General features: G+C 38.5%; 1 protein-coding gene across 1 annotated transcript in view; it reads right to left on the bottom strand.

Moving 5' to 3' along the window:
* LOC108558988 (Down syndrome cell adhesion molecule-like protein Dscam2) overlaps positions 1-11446 on the bottom strand; it is a 41480-nt gene extending 30034 nt beyond the window's left edge. Inside the window, exon 1 of the mRNA XM_017916098.1 lies at positions 11144-11446. Within this exon, the coding sequence (XP_017771587.1) occupies positions 11144-11207 (64 nt within the window). The 5' untranslated portion in view covers positions 11208-11446. The remainder of the gene's footprint in view (positions 1-11143) is intronic.
* Positions 11447-16590: the final 5144 nt, after the last annotated feature.

Genomic DNA, 16590 nt, shown 5'->3' with positions numbered 1-16590 from the left:
AACGTAATTTCGGAGGACGGACGTAACGACGCATCAAATAAAGAAGAAGGAGGAGGAGGAAAGTGGAAACGTTTCGTTTTTCGCAATTACGTGCACCTCGCTTCTTCTTCTTCTTCTTCATCATCTTCTCTTTCTTGCTCTGTCTCGTGCACTTTGCCATCAAAGGGAATTCCAGACACATAACTAGTAGGTAGGGCATAAGACGTCGACACGCCTGCTTTTCCATTCTAGTTACTGTATGTAGTACACAGGTAGAAAAGGGAATCACGCCGGAAGGTCGGAAGGAAGGAAGTCGCTACAATGCGAGAAGCAAACAGAAATCGAATCGACTCGAGCTAATTCAATTACAAATTAACGCGCTTCCAACCCTCTTCTCCTCTCCACTCCACTCCGCCAACGTCGACGGACACCGAACAGAATTTATAGACCGGAAATTGCATTAACTCTACAAGGAAACAACAGACTTTCGCAAAACTATTTATAGATGGCGACACCGTCGAAACTCGATATTTTCTTATAATACGTTTTAAGAACTATTTATTAGTCATTTTAACTGAAAAAATATTGAATAATTTAAATTTGTCGCCATATAAAATTGTTGATTTAATGTAAATTTGGTTGCAAACTATCATTTACTATCAAAGACAGATGACGTTAGCACATTTGCGGGCATTTACGACAGAGCACCAAGTTTATAGGAAAACCTGTTAAGTCCTGTTTTTTTTTTGTTGAAAACCCATCAAAAGCGTTTCCTATTTTATTTTTTATTTACCGGGCGTTAAAAGTAATCAATTCGATTATATTGTCCGCACCATCGATATTCGTTTGATCGCTCTCTCGACGGCCAATTTGTTCCAATATTTATACTACCCTCTTTACACCCATTCCAGCCAACTCTCTTTCACTTATACACAAAACCCTCGATCTCTTTCTCCCCTATTCCAACCCTGTACATAATACATCTGGGATTAGTTTCCGAGGCCCATTGATTAACCATTATACACCCACGCGCGGCTTGTGCGTGCTCTCGGGGGGCGGCGGTGGCTGCGGAGGAATTTATTTATTTCGCGTCCCGTGGGCCTTGTTTACGTGCTGCTTTTTTTTACCCCCTCTGTTTTGTTGTTGTTGTTGTTTGTCGTGTTTCTGTTGTTTATGTCTCTTTTTTTTTGTAATGAATACAGCAGAATCGAGAGGGCTCGGCGAAATTTATAACGAAACCGAAATTTGCCGCCGCCCCCAACCAACATTTCGATAATGAATACCGATGAGTCGACGTCGTCGTCGTAGGGGCGTATTCAGTACCAACCCAAAAAAAAATGCTTTCTTTATAATTAGGCAACATAATTGACAATTACTTACATTGTGGGAAGTGCACTTTCTTATAATTATTATTGATATTTTTATGTCATTAATAAACCTGTCATCCGAATATTTAATTTATGAGTTAATTTGAATTATTAATTTGTTATTTTATGCATTTTAATAGACAGGAATTAAAATAAATTATAATTTAATCTACATTAAGCTTAAGATTTAATTCAATTTCCAATACATCGTTACAAGACATCAGATACTTTAATTTGTGCTCTAAGGTGAGATTGGATGCATAAATGTGTTTGATGTGCATCGACCTCTTTTCACTCCTTGAGGGAGTTGAAGCGTCGATCGCGTGTGCACGCATCTACAATATTAATTAATACGTGCAAAATTGTCGTTCGTAATTAGTTCGCGTTCGGGGACGTTGCGGCCCTTTGGGATATCGCGAATATTATTAAAATTTCATTGCCGTCGCGGCGCGCACACGTATACGTATTTAATTAATTAATTAATTAAAATGGATCAAATTGCAACTGCCGCCAACGTCGAGGAGGAGAGAACTCCCCCTCATCGGAAATTGATTACTATTATATGTGCACGTCATCATCGCAGGTCATGCAACCCATTTTACATAAACACGTGTTTTTTTGCTTTCAGTATTTTCATGTTGGCGATATAATGTTGACAATTAATTGAATACAAATTGGATTTAAGAAGGCAACCCAATTTACAAATTACATATAATATATATATTATTCACAAATTATGAGGTTTCTTACAAGAATTTTTACAGCTAAATTATTTAAATTTCTGTCTATGATTATTTCATATAAATTTGAAAATAAAAATTGCAATAAAAATGTAGAAGAAATTGTATGTTGAGGCTTCAATTCGTGCTGACGTGTGTCGCTGGTTGAGTGCAATTTATTTCTATATAAAAGGATGATGCGATCGCGGACTTCGATCGCGCATTTCTTTCTATTTTCTTCTTTTTTTTTTTAATAAACTTTTCGCGTTCGAGGAATTTTAATATCGGGAAAATTCCGATCCGATGGCCTCCGGTTATATTTTCCTCCTCTTCCTCTCTTTTTAGACATTTCGATCCCAATTCCATCTCCCGCTCTCTGCTTTTCACATTTTCTCTCTCTCTCTATCCTCCTCCATTCGATACCGGCGAATACCAACCGAAACATATGAAAAAGCAAATATGAAAAAAATTGAAAGAAAAAAAAAAGAAAGCTACACGATAAGTGCAAGGAGGATCTGCGGAGGCGGCGAATGGTGAGAGCACGTCTGGTTCTATAATTAGCGCGTGCCCCAGCATCGCGATTCATCAATACGCGAGGGGGGATGGGGGGCGATGGTGGAGGATGAGGGTAATGAGTCTCCCCGTATTCTGGCGGATGCACCGCCGCCTCCGCACAAAGCCTCCCTTTCTTCTCTTGTTTTTTTTTTCGGTGGGGGGGTGTGTGTGTGTCGGTGTCGGTGTACCCTCTTCTCGTGTGAAGTTTCATAAGGGAAAGAACACACACACTGAGCGTTGATTACAATCTAAGATTGGATCAGCTCGAACAAGGAAAAAGAGTATATATTACGAACGCACAGACTGAAAATCGCACAAAGGGCTTCCACCGTTCCTCCCTTTGATCGGGATTCGCTTTACGACATTCTAATTAAAAAAATATATATTTGTCTGTGTTTGTGTGTATAGAAATGCGCCGTATTCTGCATCCAAAAACATCGTTCATTGATTTTACTTCGTATTGAGACAACTTCATTCAAATCAAAACCAATATTACCAATTGACATTGACAATCTAGTTATTTTACAATTTTGGTTGGCATTCGTTAAAAACATAAGTGTATCCATTATGCTAAAATGTTTAATAGCTATATGATTTAATGTAGAAGAGAGAGAAAGTTAAGGGTATAAAGGGTTTGAAGATAGTAGAGTGTTGGATACGGAAAGTGGCTTAAGCAGATAGCTTTCCGGTTTTCCTGATAAAACTTTTATATCTCTTGATAATTTATTAATGCGGTCGACGAGGGTGCGAAATGGAAATGGGACGAGGGGTGAGATGACTGGTTGCGGTAGAGGAGAAGAAGCGGTGTAGTTTAGTGGGCTCACGATAAGGGCCTTTTGTAAATTTCAGATAATTTCTTTTCGGTCCTCCGAGCAACGCAGATAAATAATGCAGAGTGCTTTCTGACACATTTTCAACTGTCCCAAACACTTTAAAATTAAATGAGCAAATTAAATTTGTAGACGTCAGTTGTCGTTCATTGGGTTGCATAATTTTATATAAATTGATATAATGGAATCTTGAATATAATTTGTAATGTTGATAATTTTATCATTATTATTCGGTTTAATAATTTAAAATTAAGATTAATTACAATGAGAAATTAAGAATAGAAAATTGCTTAAGTTGATAAATTAATGACAGATGTCATCTATAAACGTTACTCTGGTCATTGATTGACAATTAAATTAATGTATGTTTGTGCGACATCTGTCGTTGGAAGATTTGTATGTTTCGCAGTCGTAATGGTAATAATGTTGCGGTGTTTTCTTTTTTCTTCTGAACGTCGCTGTTTTCTAGTCGTTCGGATCTCTTTATTGGATTCGAATTGAAAGGAACGTTTGCTTTTGGTGAAATTTACGAGTTTGTCGGCCCGGGAGGATTAAGTTGGCCGTAAATCTCGGCTTCCTGGATAAACATGGCCCGGTTTGTCGTCAAATTGCTTAATCATTTATTGCTCGCGCGATTTGTTTTCCATTCGTTGGTGCGATTGGAGACGTGGGGGTTGGGAGGCGGAGGCGGCGACGTTTGCGCAGTCCGCGAGGCGCCTCCATCGTACCAGGTCGTAATTAGAGGTGCATTGCATTTTTAAAGAAATCGATGTTGGTAACGAGCCATGGCCAAACTCCCCCCCTCTCTCTTTCTCTCCGCAGGTCACGCTCTCATCTCATCTTGCTCTGGCATCGGGGGTGGCGGTGATGGCAGAGTCATCATCTTCCGCCGCCCCCGCCTGTCCATCCAAGAGTCCGCTGCCGCCGCCGCCGCTACTCAATCATCCCTCGGAAAGAAGAAACTCGCAGGCGGCTGCGAAACCTTTCAATTCTTATTTGCACGGGAAGTTTATCCAAGGGCTTAATTTACTCTTTACTCTCTTTTTATTCCACCGCCCACCATTCGTTTCCTCACCCTTCGCTCCAACGCCAAAGTGAATTTCGCTAATTCCGTTGGCATCTCAGTCGCCGCCTCCCCCATATAATTCAATTATTTACAAAAAACCCGTTCGCCTCGGGAGGCGTCAGAGACGAACGGACGAGATAGTGAAAAGAGGAAAAGAATAGAACGGAAGGAAGGAGAAGAAATAGACCAAAGCGCGCGCCCAAGTAAACATTTCACGGAATCAGCAATCCTCCGCCGCCCCCAAGATTATACGTGAGAGATTTCCGATTTGGACAAATATTTTAACACGTACCCCCCACAATTCTTCCACAAAAACCCGCCCAGCCTTTCAATCGCACAAAACCAACTACGAATATGAAAAAAAAAGAGAAAATAGAAGACGAAATTTCACCGACACGTTTTACACCAATGCGTTTTCGGTTGCATACATTCATTAATTCTGCGCAGATGCAAACGCAATTAGACTCGAATGACATTTCATAAACCACGTATGTTGGTATTATTGATTCCACTTGTGGAAAAGTTCCCAGAATTCACGCATCCTGCATGTAACTCGATTACAGTTATAAACTAAAGTCATGCACGTAGTTTACGAATTCGCGAAATTACGCGAGTTCGGGAAAGTCAGTAATGAGAAAACCGGAAGAGACGGCAAAGTTTTATTTGATTTTTACTTTTTATTGCTCTCTCTCTCTTGAGTATAACAAATAATTCAATCTCAGTAAGAAAAGTCAAATGAACTACATTCTGTCATCTGCAACTTCAAACTCCAAGGAAAGAAGATTGCATTTTGTTTACATATGCAAGAATTATAATTTATGTTGGTATTTGCAATCAGAAGTTGCCTACTAGAATCTGATCAATAATATAACAACAAATGACAATTGGCGATATTGTTACAAGTTTGTTTGATCAATTGTTCGAACAATAATTTGAAAAAAAAACAGGTTAATTTCAATAGATCGCGCATTGTTAAACAAACAAAAACCGAACGTGAAACAACGAAAATAAATAAATAAACAAAACAAAACACGCCGCCCACTCATATGCAACTGTTTACTATATAAATTCATTATTAAACTAATAATCCCGAAATGAATTTATTCTGCGTTATTAGTTTAACCCCCGCGCGGTGGCGCGATGTTTATATAATCGCCGGTATAATTACGAATTAAAACATGTTATATATTAATACTAATAATAATAATAATGATGATGATAATATTGAAAATTGAATTTAAAGCTAGCGATAATATTCAATTAAACGCTGCGGATAATTGAAATTGCGAAAAGTCGGTGCTGTCAGTTACAGGTCGTCGGGTTGCATACGTATCGCACGTTTCCTTCATTTGCATTTAATCCCACAGTTTATATGTGTATACAGTATACATATCTATTTAGTTAGTATCAACTAAAATTAATGCAATTGGCAACTTTCGCGCTGCTGCAACGTGGATCCGGATCCGACCAGTCGCAATTTAATTATCTCTGCAACTCCACCAACAGCTGCACTCTGACAGTTGCTTCTTTTGTTACGTCAACTCGGATAAAACGTCAGAAATAAAAAGAGCAGCAACGTTCGATCAAATATTTAGTGCGATCGCTTCATGCATTTGTAGTCGAGCGGTGGTCCTTATGTTTCCGTATCCGGTTGGAACAGGATTGCGGAAGTGGGGTGCACGACTGCCTTATTATCCCCGGGGATTTTGCGCGTCGAACTTTTTTTTTTTTAATTCATTAAGTTAATGAGTCGGCCGTGCCCGGTCCTCTCTCACTCCGCATCCTTGAAAAACTTTTCGCACGCGCTCGATCGTATTTCCGGGATTCGCTGCCACTTAAGAACAAACGAAGAAGCGAAAAAGAAAACTTAATTAATAAACGTAGAATGTGTTGCCAGGGGTGGAAGGTAGCGTTAATTGTGTGCGAAACACACTGCTTTCCCGAGACGCCATCTGTCAGCTAAATAAGGATCTACATATTGTTCAGTTTTGATAGCTTGTAACAGAGCAACGGCGAATACTTTTTTTTCTTTAATATGCATATGTGGTTTTTGAGGAATGTCACTGTTGAAATTTCTAAATTTGAACAGTTTTTGTGATGCGCCATCTATCAGCTAAATAAGCTCCTTTTGATAGGTTGTAACAGAAGAACAGCGAATACTTTTTTTCTTTAATATGTATTTGCGGTTTTTGAAGAATGACACTTTTTTAACTGTTTTTTTGATGCGCCATCTATCGGATTTCGAACAGAACCATTTAACGAAATGTGCGCAACCGGTGATGTTCAAGTGTGCGGACAGTTGAGAAATGTGTGTAATGCAATAAGGCAAGAACATGCACGCACTGGGCAATTTTCCGGCGGATTGCCCTAATACGCGCTCCTCCGGTCGAGGAAATTGCCCGCTTCCGCCGCAGCCTCGATTTATTATTTCCACTCCTTTATTTATTATTAAAAATAATGCTTTGGCCGGATTAAAGGGGTGCTGGAGGAGGAGGAAGAGGAAAAAAGCCGAAACGTATTTCAGTTTGAAACGATTTCCAGATGTACTCTTTTCGTATTTACTTTTTTTTCTACTTCGTTCCTCTTACTCCTCAAACTCCTCGCTATTTCCTTTTTTCGAAGCGAAAGTAATTCCATTTTATGGAACCGGATTACTTTGTTTTCGACGTGCACTGAAGGAAAACGGAAACGACGTCGCGTTCTCTCTCTTTCTCTCTCTCTTTTGGATATACGCGGAGATTGATCACATCAAATGTCATTTTGCTTTCATCGTTCCGTCGAGTTCGGATTTGCATTTTTATAGGTTAAGGACCGGTGTGCCCTCGTGCAATTCGAGTAAGTGGTTTTCGTTTCATTGACTACATTCATTCATAACAGGCAAATGCCGTAACTCCTTGATTCTAGCAATTTGAGAAACGCAAAAAGTATACAACCAAATGTACGTTAAAAGATTTTCAATCATTAATTAAGGTGGTTCTGGAACGAAGTTAGGGATGTTTGTTGTTTAAGGGGTGTCGTCGCGATTAGACACAAGCGGCACGCGTCCTGACATTGACGTATAGCGTGGATGCGCGCAAGATTACCAACTGTTTACAAATTTATCCGTGCGTATAATAGATGTATGTAAGCGGAAGTAGCAGTAGAAGAAGAAGAAGAAGGAAGGAAGGTTTTTGCCCTATCATCTCGGAACGGGGAATAATTTATAATACGGCGCTGAAGGCCCTTAGTGCATGTCTAATTTGTCACCGATTTAGTGTCTTATGCGAGTGTCAAGAGTCTGCGTGAGCGTGAATTAATGATCGACCAACACACACATACATGCTGCGCCTCCTTCACTCGGAGCAACCTCGGAGGACACCGAACGAGCACAGAAAAAAAAAATGTATATATAAGCGGGACCTAAGTAGTACGAAGAAGATATGGAAAGAAAATAATAATAATAATAATGGAAACCCTTCGTTCTCGACTACAAAGCTCGTCGTGGTATCACAATTAAAGTGGGACCGTGATGTATGGTGATAGGGTGAAGGGTGTATGCGTGAGTATACGTGTGTGTAGAAGACAAAGAGAGAAATATGAAGAGAACCAGAGGGTAGAGAGAGACAGAGAGAGAGAGCAACTCACTTCGCTATCGAGTCTCGAACCAATTAAGGACAACTTTATGTAGTCGCGTGTGCGAGCGAGGAATGAGCCCGGTCCAATTATCCCAACTTCGCAACGTACTCCTCCGCTTTCAGTTCGCCACGTTTTCATATTATTATTTTTTTACATTCTAATTTCTTTCATTACAACTTAACAATTAAACTCACACCCAAATAACAGTTCATCCGTCAAAAGTTGATGTCAATCAATTTGACAGACGTCAGTCATTGACAGTTCAGGTTATGCATTTTAATTTCACAGGTGACTTTTGTTTTAATTCCTTTTTTCATCATTAGAAGAAACGCTTGAAATTGTTGAAGACTGACTTCGTTCGCCCATCATGACATTAGATAATCCAAATATTAAAGTTTTAAAGCAACGTGGTGGAAGCGCCGGGTTTACACATATATTATTTATTGCTAAGTTAAGCTTACGTAAATGTCATTTTGTTTAATGACAGATGAGATTTATATTGCATAACCTACAATCTACAAATTGACAGCTTGAGAGAGAATCGATTAATGAACGGATGTTTAACGGTTACGCAATTGTTTTCCTTGCCCGCAACAATATCCAATTATCGGCGGTCAGCCGTTAATTTAATTGGAATGTTTATTTCAGCTGCAACATCCATCGCTTTCTTTTCACGTGTGCACGCATTAAATGCATTTAATTACACGAATTAATTGCATTTGGACACACACACACTGTAGGGAAATTCACGTGCATTCGGCAACGCCGCTTCGCAAAAATGCTGACGTTCGAATTCTATTGAAAATTTCAATGAATTGTTCGAAAGAAAAATCGTTCCAATCGTTTATAGGGAACAAACTATGATAATAACATGTAGAAGAGAAGCGAAAAGATAAGTGGGCGATGGTGGTTTTAGGGAAAGATCAAAGCTATGCGATTTTCGTGTGTAAAAGTTTCGCATGTTTGAGTTGGCTGCGGCGAATTGAGCAACGCGGCGAAAAGGGACGAAGGGAAGTTTTGCGGGGGGAAGGAATAGAATAATAAAAAAAAACGAGAGAAGAAAAAGGAGAAGGAAGGAAGGACGGACGTCGATGACGGATATTTTTATACATATATGAGACAGTAGTAAAGTTGTTTTTATGAGCGCGTTATAAAAAGCGAAGAGGAGAGGAGAGGAAGAAAATCCATCCTCGGTTTTATATTAAAATATATAAAAATTTCTGATCGATCCGTTACGCCCTCTCGCGATTCCTACGTGATTCAACAACATATTTTATAACGTAAATTTTCAAAATTAATATCAACACACCCGGCGCATCCGCCATTTCGTAAATCTTTTGTTTCATCATTTTCTATTAAATTTCATATACCAACCTCAATATTTGTACAATTTATACTTGGAATTTATCGGGGGCTAATCAACTCCAAAATCGAATAAATTCCACTGAAATTAATATAATTAATCAGACGGGATAGTTCGGAATTCGCTATTCAATCGAGTTTTTGTTCTTTTTCTAGTGGAAAACAAAAGTTATTCTACAATAACAAACACTCGCAATATTTTGTTTTTGTTCGTTCATCAATTGTTTTTCAGCTTTTTGCATCATCACTTGTAATCGAATCACTGCTTTTGTTTTTTTACATACATACATACTTCAAGTTTGACAGCTGAATCAATATTTTTGACGTTCGAATAAAAGTTTTGACAGTTAAAAAAAACATTAAAAATAAAATAAGACAAAATTCAGAGACTATTACTAAAAATGTATGAAAGAAGCAACAACAACAAAAAAAAACTGATAATACTTAACAGCTCGTTATTATTTTACGTGGCTGAAAATACACATTCTACCCCCAAAGTTTTTTCATCGTTTCGCGTACAACTTTTTTCTGCGATGTTCAGATTTTTTTTTGTTCCTTCTCCTTCCTACCCTCATCTTCTTCTACTTCTTCTTATCCTCCTGTACAGTTGTTCTGTCCACCTCGCGGGACTCGTCTGCCGGTAATAAGTTTTTCGCGCACTTTTCAAACATTAATACGACACGCTCGTCCTCTATAAAGTTATTCGAAGAAAAGTAAAGAAAACGAACGAAAGTCATAAGGGAGATAAATACTGAAATAGAGCAAATAGAAAAAAAAACAGTTGTCGTTACTGCTCCCCAAAGATGTCCATCTTGCGGTTACCATTGACAACGAGTTTGAGAAACAATTGATACGTTTCGATTAAAGTTCAATCACATTTCTTGTCAATGTCAATAATGAAACGTCAAGAGATTGTCATTTTTGACAATTTTTACATATTCATAAAATAGATGAATAATTAGAATAATTTCGATGTGCGATGCGCGAAATTTGCGTATTCGAAACCGAAAGTGTATTGACCTGAAAAGCAAAATTCCGGACGCGCCGCACACACACACACACCGGCAGCAGCACGTGAATGAATGGGGAAACGGTGGACGGCCAAAAATTTAATTTACTCAACGCGCGGACTCTCCACTCCGCTCTTACAACCCATCCAATTGATTATCGCTCACCAATTTTTCCCTTTTTTTATTTTAATCAACCAATCAATTAAACAAATGCTATCCCTCAAAAAAAAAAACAAAGAAAAACCATATCTGAATAAGAGCGACTAACAAAAAAAAAAAAAGAAAAACGAAAGTGAAAACAAATATACGTTTCATTCATAAAGTGAGGCAATTGTTTATTTCAATATCTATTTGTTAAATTAAACAAATTTTTATATACTTTCATAATTTACAAATAGTCAATTTACAAGAACGTTATTTAATGAAACAATGATTTAAAAAAAACTGTATTCTTTCAGTTGAATTTTTCTACAGAACAAAATTCAAATTTCATATTTTTTCTCATAAAGAAATTAGAAAAATGTATTCATTAATTTTATTGTCGTAGTTGATTTATATGAATTATTCAATTGTTGTGAAATGAAACAATTGAAATTAGTTCCATTTTTAGTTGTTGTTTTGGTATTGCATTGTTACTTACCAGTGGCGACGAAGAAGAGGACCATCAGCGTCCACCGGACCCATTTTCCGCGCGTTGCGTCCATGGGTAAACCGGTGAGAAAAGGGGGTTTCTTTTAACCCATGGCACTCTCGATTGTTGCTATCGTCATCAACATGATCATCGACGTCGGCTGTGCTTTTCTGCACATTATCGTTTACCACTTGTTTAGACAGTCGAAGACTTCTTTCTCTCGACGCTCTCGATCTCTTCACTCGCTTAGCGAAGGACACATGCTCGACGTGTAAATGCGACCGCGACGCACCGAAACTGACTCCTAACGCCGCCGCCTTCTGCGCCCCTACCGCCAACCCTCCTCTCTCTCTCTTTGGATGGTCGAGGTGTGCGCGCAACACGCTCGGGGCTTTAGGCCCCCCTCAATTGAGAGCACCGCCGCCTCCTCTGCCGCCGCCGCCGCCGCCGCACAGCTTCCATTCTATTGAGCTGGTCAGGATACGATGATATGCAGATGCACACTACATAGACACACACAGATAGAAATCCTTATTAATGAAAAGAGAGTGGTGGAGCATTCCCCCACTTGGGACCACCCTGAATCTAATTCAATATCTCTCTCTCTCTCTCTCTGTCTTTTACACACACATTTACCTATACGAAGACAAAGACGGAGAGTGTTAAACTCGAAGACAGGTGTGGTGGAGAGACGAATGCAAATTAAGTACGAATTTGTAACTGGAATTCAGTTAGCCCTCGAAGCGGGGCACGTCAGAGTGCGATGACACGCCAGAAACTTCCTTCGAAGTCTGATGATTGTCTCCTCCACTTCCTCGACGACGACGACGACATCCAATCGAATTAACCCCTATCATTACCTTTATTTCCTCGACAACATCGACGTCCATCCAAATCAGAAGCATCTCATCGCAATTCTTAAAAAAGTAAGAACTTACAAATCATTTAAAACAATTCAGTTACTCATATGCAATCATTAAACGTCAACTTTAACGTCAATTGTTTCATTAATTTGCATATTCATTTGTTAAATTTGTTTTCATAAAATTAAGTTACGTTTCTTTTTGTTTTTTTTTATAAATTTGACAGTTTTCAACCTAGTGACAGTCGGAATTAAGCTCCGCCACAGTTGTCAAGGTGACATAGATGTCAAGTGGACAAATGAATGAGATTATTTAATATATATATCCGGATTTGCGGATTTGTAATCCAGGTCCACGCGCGCATACACACATCGCCACCACCACCCTCTTCTCCACCCCTACCCCCATAGCCGTACTACACACCAGCTCACTATGCATTAAATAATTCGCTCTCGAAATCGGATGTCCCTCACTCACTCACTCACTCTCTCTCTCTCTCTTACATGATAATCGTGTATGCGTTTCTCGCTCATACACAAAGTGAATGTGGGGCCCACACTCTGGGTCGTGTGAATATTTAATGCGAAACTGACAGGCCTGACATTCGCAAAGTAAGATGCAAATTATTCATAGATGAAAATCAATTCGCCGCTAATGTATCTGACCCAGATCCAACAGACAGAGAGAGAGAGAGAGATTCGACTCGAAGTTGGGGATGGTGGACAAGAAGGGGGGTGGTGGATCACCCCCAACATCAAAATTTCGTTGCAAATTAGCAGTAGTTTACATAGTGAACAAACAACAAGAGAGAGAGAACAAAAGAGCAACATTGCAGCAAAGAAGAAAAAAGTAGTAGGCAATGAACGCAAGAGCGGAGGCGGCGGTAAACAGTTCCGTCGAATATTAATTACGTAAATGAATATCAAACACGAACGTATACCAACACACACATACAAAAAAAAAATATATCGTTTCAAGTCTGAAGCGAAACGCTTAATGAAATTGCTATAATATCAAGCAAATTTCAAAGCTTTTGTTATTTTCATTTAACATATTTAATTCATTGTTACCAACATTAATCAGAAAATTTAGTTAATAAACACGAAAAAAAACTTTTTTTTTTGATAGAAGTTATTTATGTATATCATTCATGCGCGTCGTGAAATATTTCCCTTTAATGCGATAGTAGAAACCGAGATGTCCGCAGTTGTGAGAAGATTTGAAAAAATATTCAAATTTTGCACTATACGTCACAAGTGACAATTATTTGACAGTTTTATCAGCTGTGTTTGTACATATGGCAACTGTGTATGATTTATTTAGCAATCTAATTAGATTTTTTTTGTTTATATATATATATAGGCCACCAAGTATACTAGCTTCAATTATTCATATAAATCATTTGCATACATTCTCGAAAGTGAAGAACGTTCCCTACTGTATATTTGTTATGGATTGACGCATCCGAGTATGAAATTAATTCGTGGATTTTGGATGATGCGAGTGAGGGGGTGGGCGAGGGGGGATTTGAGTTGCACGCGCACTCGATTTATCATCGTTTCGGACATTAATTTTGGGATGTAATAAATAAACGGCAAGGGGGAGGAGGAGAGGGTGTAGGAGGTGGGTGCGTTTCCATCGCCGCTTCACACCCCTTCCGCGCTGCTCACCTCGACCGCAAAGACTTCACACCAACCTCCCCCACACTTCCACCTTCGAATGATTAATACTATTTGAATTGCAATTTGCGCCGTGCGAATTTGTCAGGGCCGATCCGATTAAACTTCACAGTTTATGACTGTCATTTGAACTGTCAATCAAGAAAAAATAGAAGAAGATGATGAAGAAGAAGAAGAAAATAGACGTAATTACTTCACAAATCAGTTATTCTCCATGGTAACCAAATAAAAATAGAAGAAGATAAAGAAGAAGAAGAAAAAAGACGTAATCATTTCACGAATCAGTTATTCTCCATGGTAACCAAATAATAATAGAAGAAGATGATGAAGAAGAAGAAAAAAGATGTAATCACTTCACGAATGAGTTATTCTCCATGGCAACCAAATAATATATACCCGGCGCATCCACCAAGTCTCAATTACAAATTTGACAATTTTATTATTGGAATAAATGAAAAGCGTGTAAATTAATTGAATTCTACATTTTAGTTAATGATAATTTTTAAAGTTTGAAACACATTTGCACTCGTTTCCTTAACAGGAACATTATAAAATTGTATGTTGCAGTTAACTTCTTGATGGGTTCTGAAGAAGTATAGAAGATTGTTAAAATTGGTAAATTCAGATAGATGAATTGAAAAGAAAAAAAATACGAAAACTAAAACTGATAACTTACGATATGCGCTTTGTGTGTATATGAAAACAAATGAGGTGTATTGTTTAAAGAAGCATAAATCACGATTGCCACAGCGACAGGTCCATAAATACGAACGAATGCGCGCATTTATTATTCCCGGATAAATTATGCGATCGATCGATAGATGGCAATTAATTAGTTTGCGCGCATTGCCAACGGAAAAGAAGAAAAAAAATAGAGACTAAATAGGTGAAACTCTGCAAAATATACATAACGAACAACGTTAACGCGTTTCGATTTGGAATTCGCGGATTGATGATGATGATGCAACGGCTCGAATAATTCATGGAAATGTGAGATTCGTCGAAAGGGCCTTAATTAGACGCCGTGGAAAACGTCACAATGCATTTCGTTATGAGACGCTTTCAATCATACCAACCTGACTAATGTTACTGACCTAAAAGTTAGGTTAGGTTAAATTATTTGAGGTTAGAGCGAATTGTTGATATTTTGTTTTGTTTTAAAACTAACGCTTCGGATATTGGGGATGCCTTTGGCAAGCGTCTCCTGCTGCAATCGCGCATAGTTTATGCTCCAGATTCCGGCTTTAAGCAGAAACGGAAAGATGAGAACAGCGAGTGAGAGAGGAAGACTTTTTGGCTTTTAAAACTTGGAACGCGTCTGAACCGAAATAGCTTTTGGCAGACCGTTTTCCTCCCTTAAATTCACGTTAATTTATTTACACTCGTAAATATTCGACAAAAAAAAATCTATACGCGTTTCGGCTCATCAACGTAGAAAATACTACTTTTTGTAGCAAGAAAACATGTTTCCATGGAAATATCAAAACTGTTTTTCTTCTTTTGTAGTTGGTAATCATAGATAAAAGGTTTAAAAATATGTTATTTAATAAAAAGAAATCTGCATTCCTCTGAATGTTTCTCTTTTGTTTCGCTTCCTGTTGCAGTCACTGTCAAACAGACTAGACGTGTGGTGGTGGGAGAGGGGTGAAGGGGGTGGTTGTTGTAGTTGAAAGGACGAAGCTTTTGCACGGATAAAGAAGGAACGTGAATGCGTTCCGTTATGTTACGTTTCTGGAATTTACTAACTACATTTTGTTCGCCCGATTTCTTTTTATCTGTTTCTTTTGCATCCGCACCGATTTCATAGTCTATATCTGTTCTCCTGCTGCCGATTGTGCACGTATGTTAGTGTGCGAGTGTTGAGCGAGGGTTTTGAAAAGGAAATGCTGGAACGTCGCTGAAAGTTCTTTTTTTTCGTATTTATCAAGTTTGCTTCATCCTCTCATCCTCCACCCGAAAACTTTTCACTGCGCTACACAAACTACTAGGCACCACTACATGCCTTCCAGTTCTAAAGCCGACGTGATCTTTATACCGTAATAGACTGAAACCCTCCACTCACCCCCCCAAAACCGAAGACTTTTCTCGTTCCTCCCAAACGCTCGTATCTATTCAAATTAGCCTCATTCCTTCTATCGCATTCAAACGTCTATTTTCTATCACACATTAATAATTCACTTTTCCGGAAACGTCTACATTTATTCGAACGCTTCAGTCGCCATCTCGCGTACAACTTAGAAACTTGAAATAAAATTGATCTGTCATTACCTTGTCAAATTTTTTGAACTAACCTGAAAAGTACAATTCTCATCGTAATTGTTGCAAGTTTCATCTAAATTTATTAATTTTTTGCAATTTTTTGGTATATCAATAAATATCAGTTTTGTTTGTCTTTCTAAGATAATAATAGCACACATCACGTGCGTGCTAGCATACATTTTCTATTCAAGATTTATGGTGCATATTTTTCCGTGCGGGATATGCGCAAAAATTAAGATTAATGAGCGGTGATCGAAACAGGTGTGCCTCGAAACGGACGACGACAACCAAACATGCACCCGCGTCCAAAAAGAAAAAACAACAACCCTTGAAAAAAAAAATTGTATGCGCACGATCGAACAGGGTAAAAATCGGAAAAGCATTAATATCCATGCACTGAGCTGTCGTGTGTGTGTGTGTGCAGCGTTCACAATTTAAACAAATCGTCGGACAAACAATTATTTATAAATTCACAATTTATATACACAAAAACACACAAAATTTAGGTCAATCTGACAGTTATAAACATGTGCGTTTGCGCACACTATAAATCAGTGGTTTCCAAACTTGAAGTTACTACGCCTCCTTCAAAAGTATGTAATCATATCTATACTTGCTGGATTCCCCAAACATTCAGCTTTCATATGCATCTTTT

The sequence above is a fragment of the Nicrophorus vespilloides genome, unplaced genomic scaffold (assembly GCF_001412225.1).
Source record: "Nicrophorus vespilloides isolate i.1.1-1 unplaced genomic scaffold, Nicve_v1.0, whole genome shotgun sequence".
NCBI lineage: Eukaryota > Metazoa > Arthropoda > Insecta > Coleoptera > Silphidae > Nicrophorus > Nicrophorus vespilloides.
The sequence above is the reverse complement of the archived record's forward strand: the minus strand, read 5'-3'. Positions and strand labels throughout refer to the sequence as shown.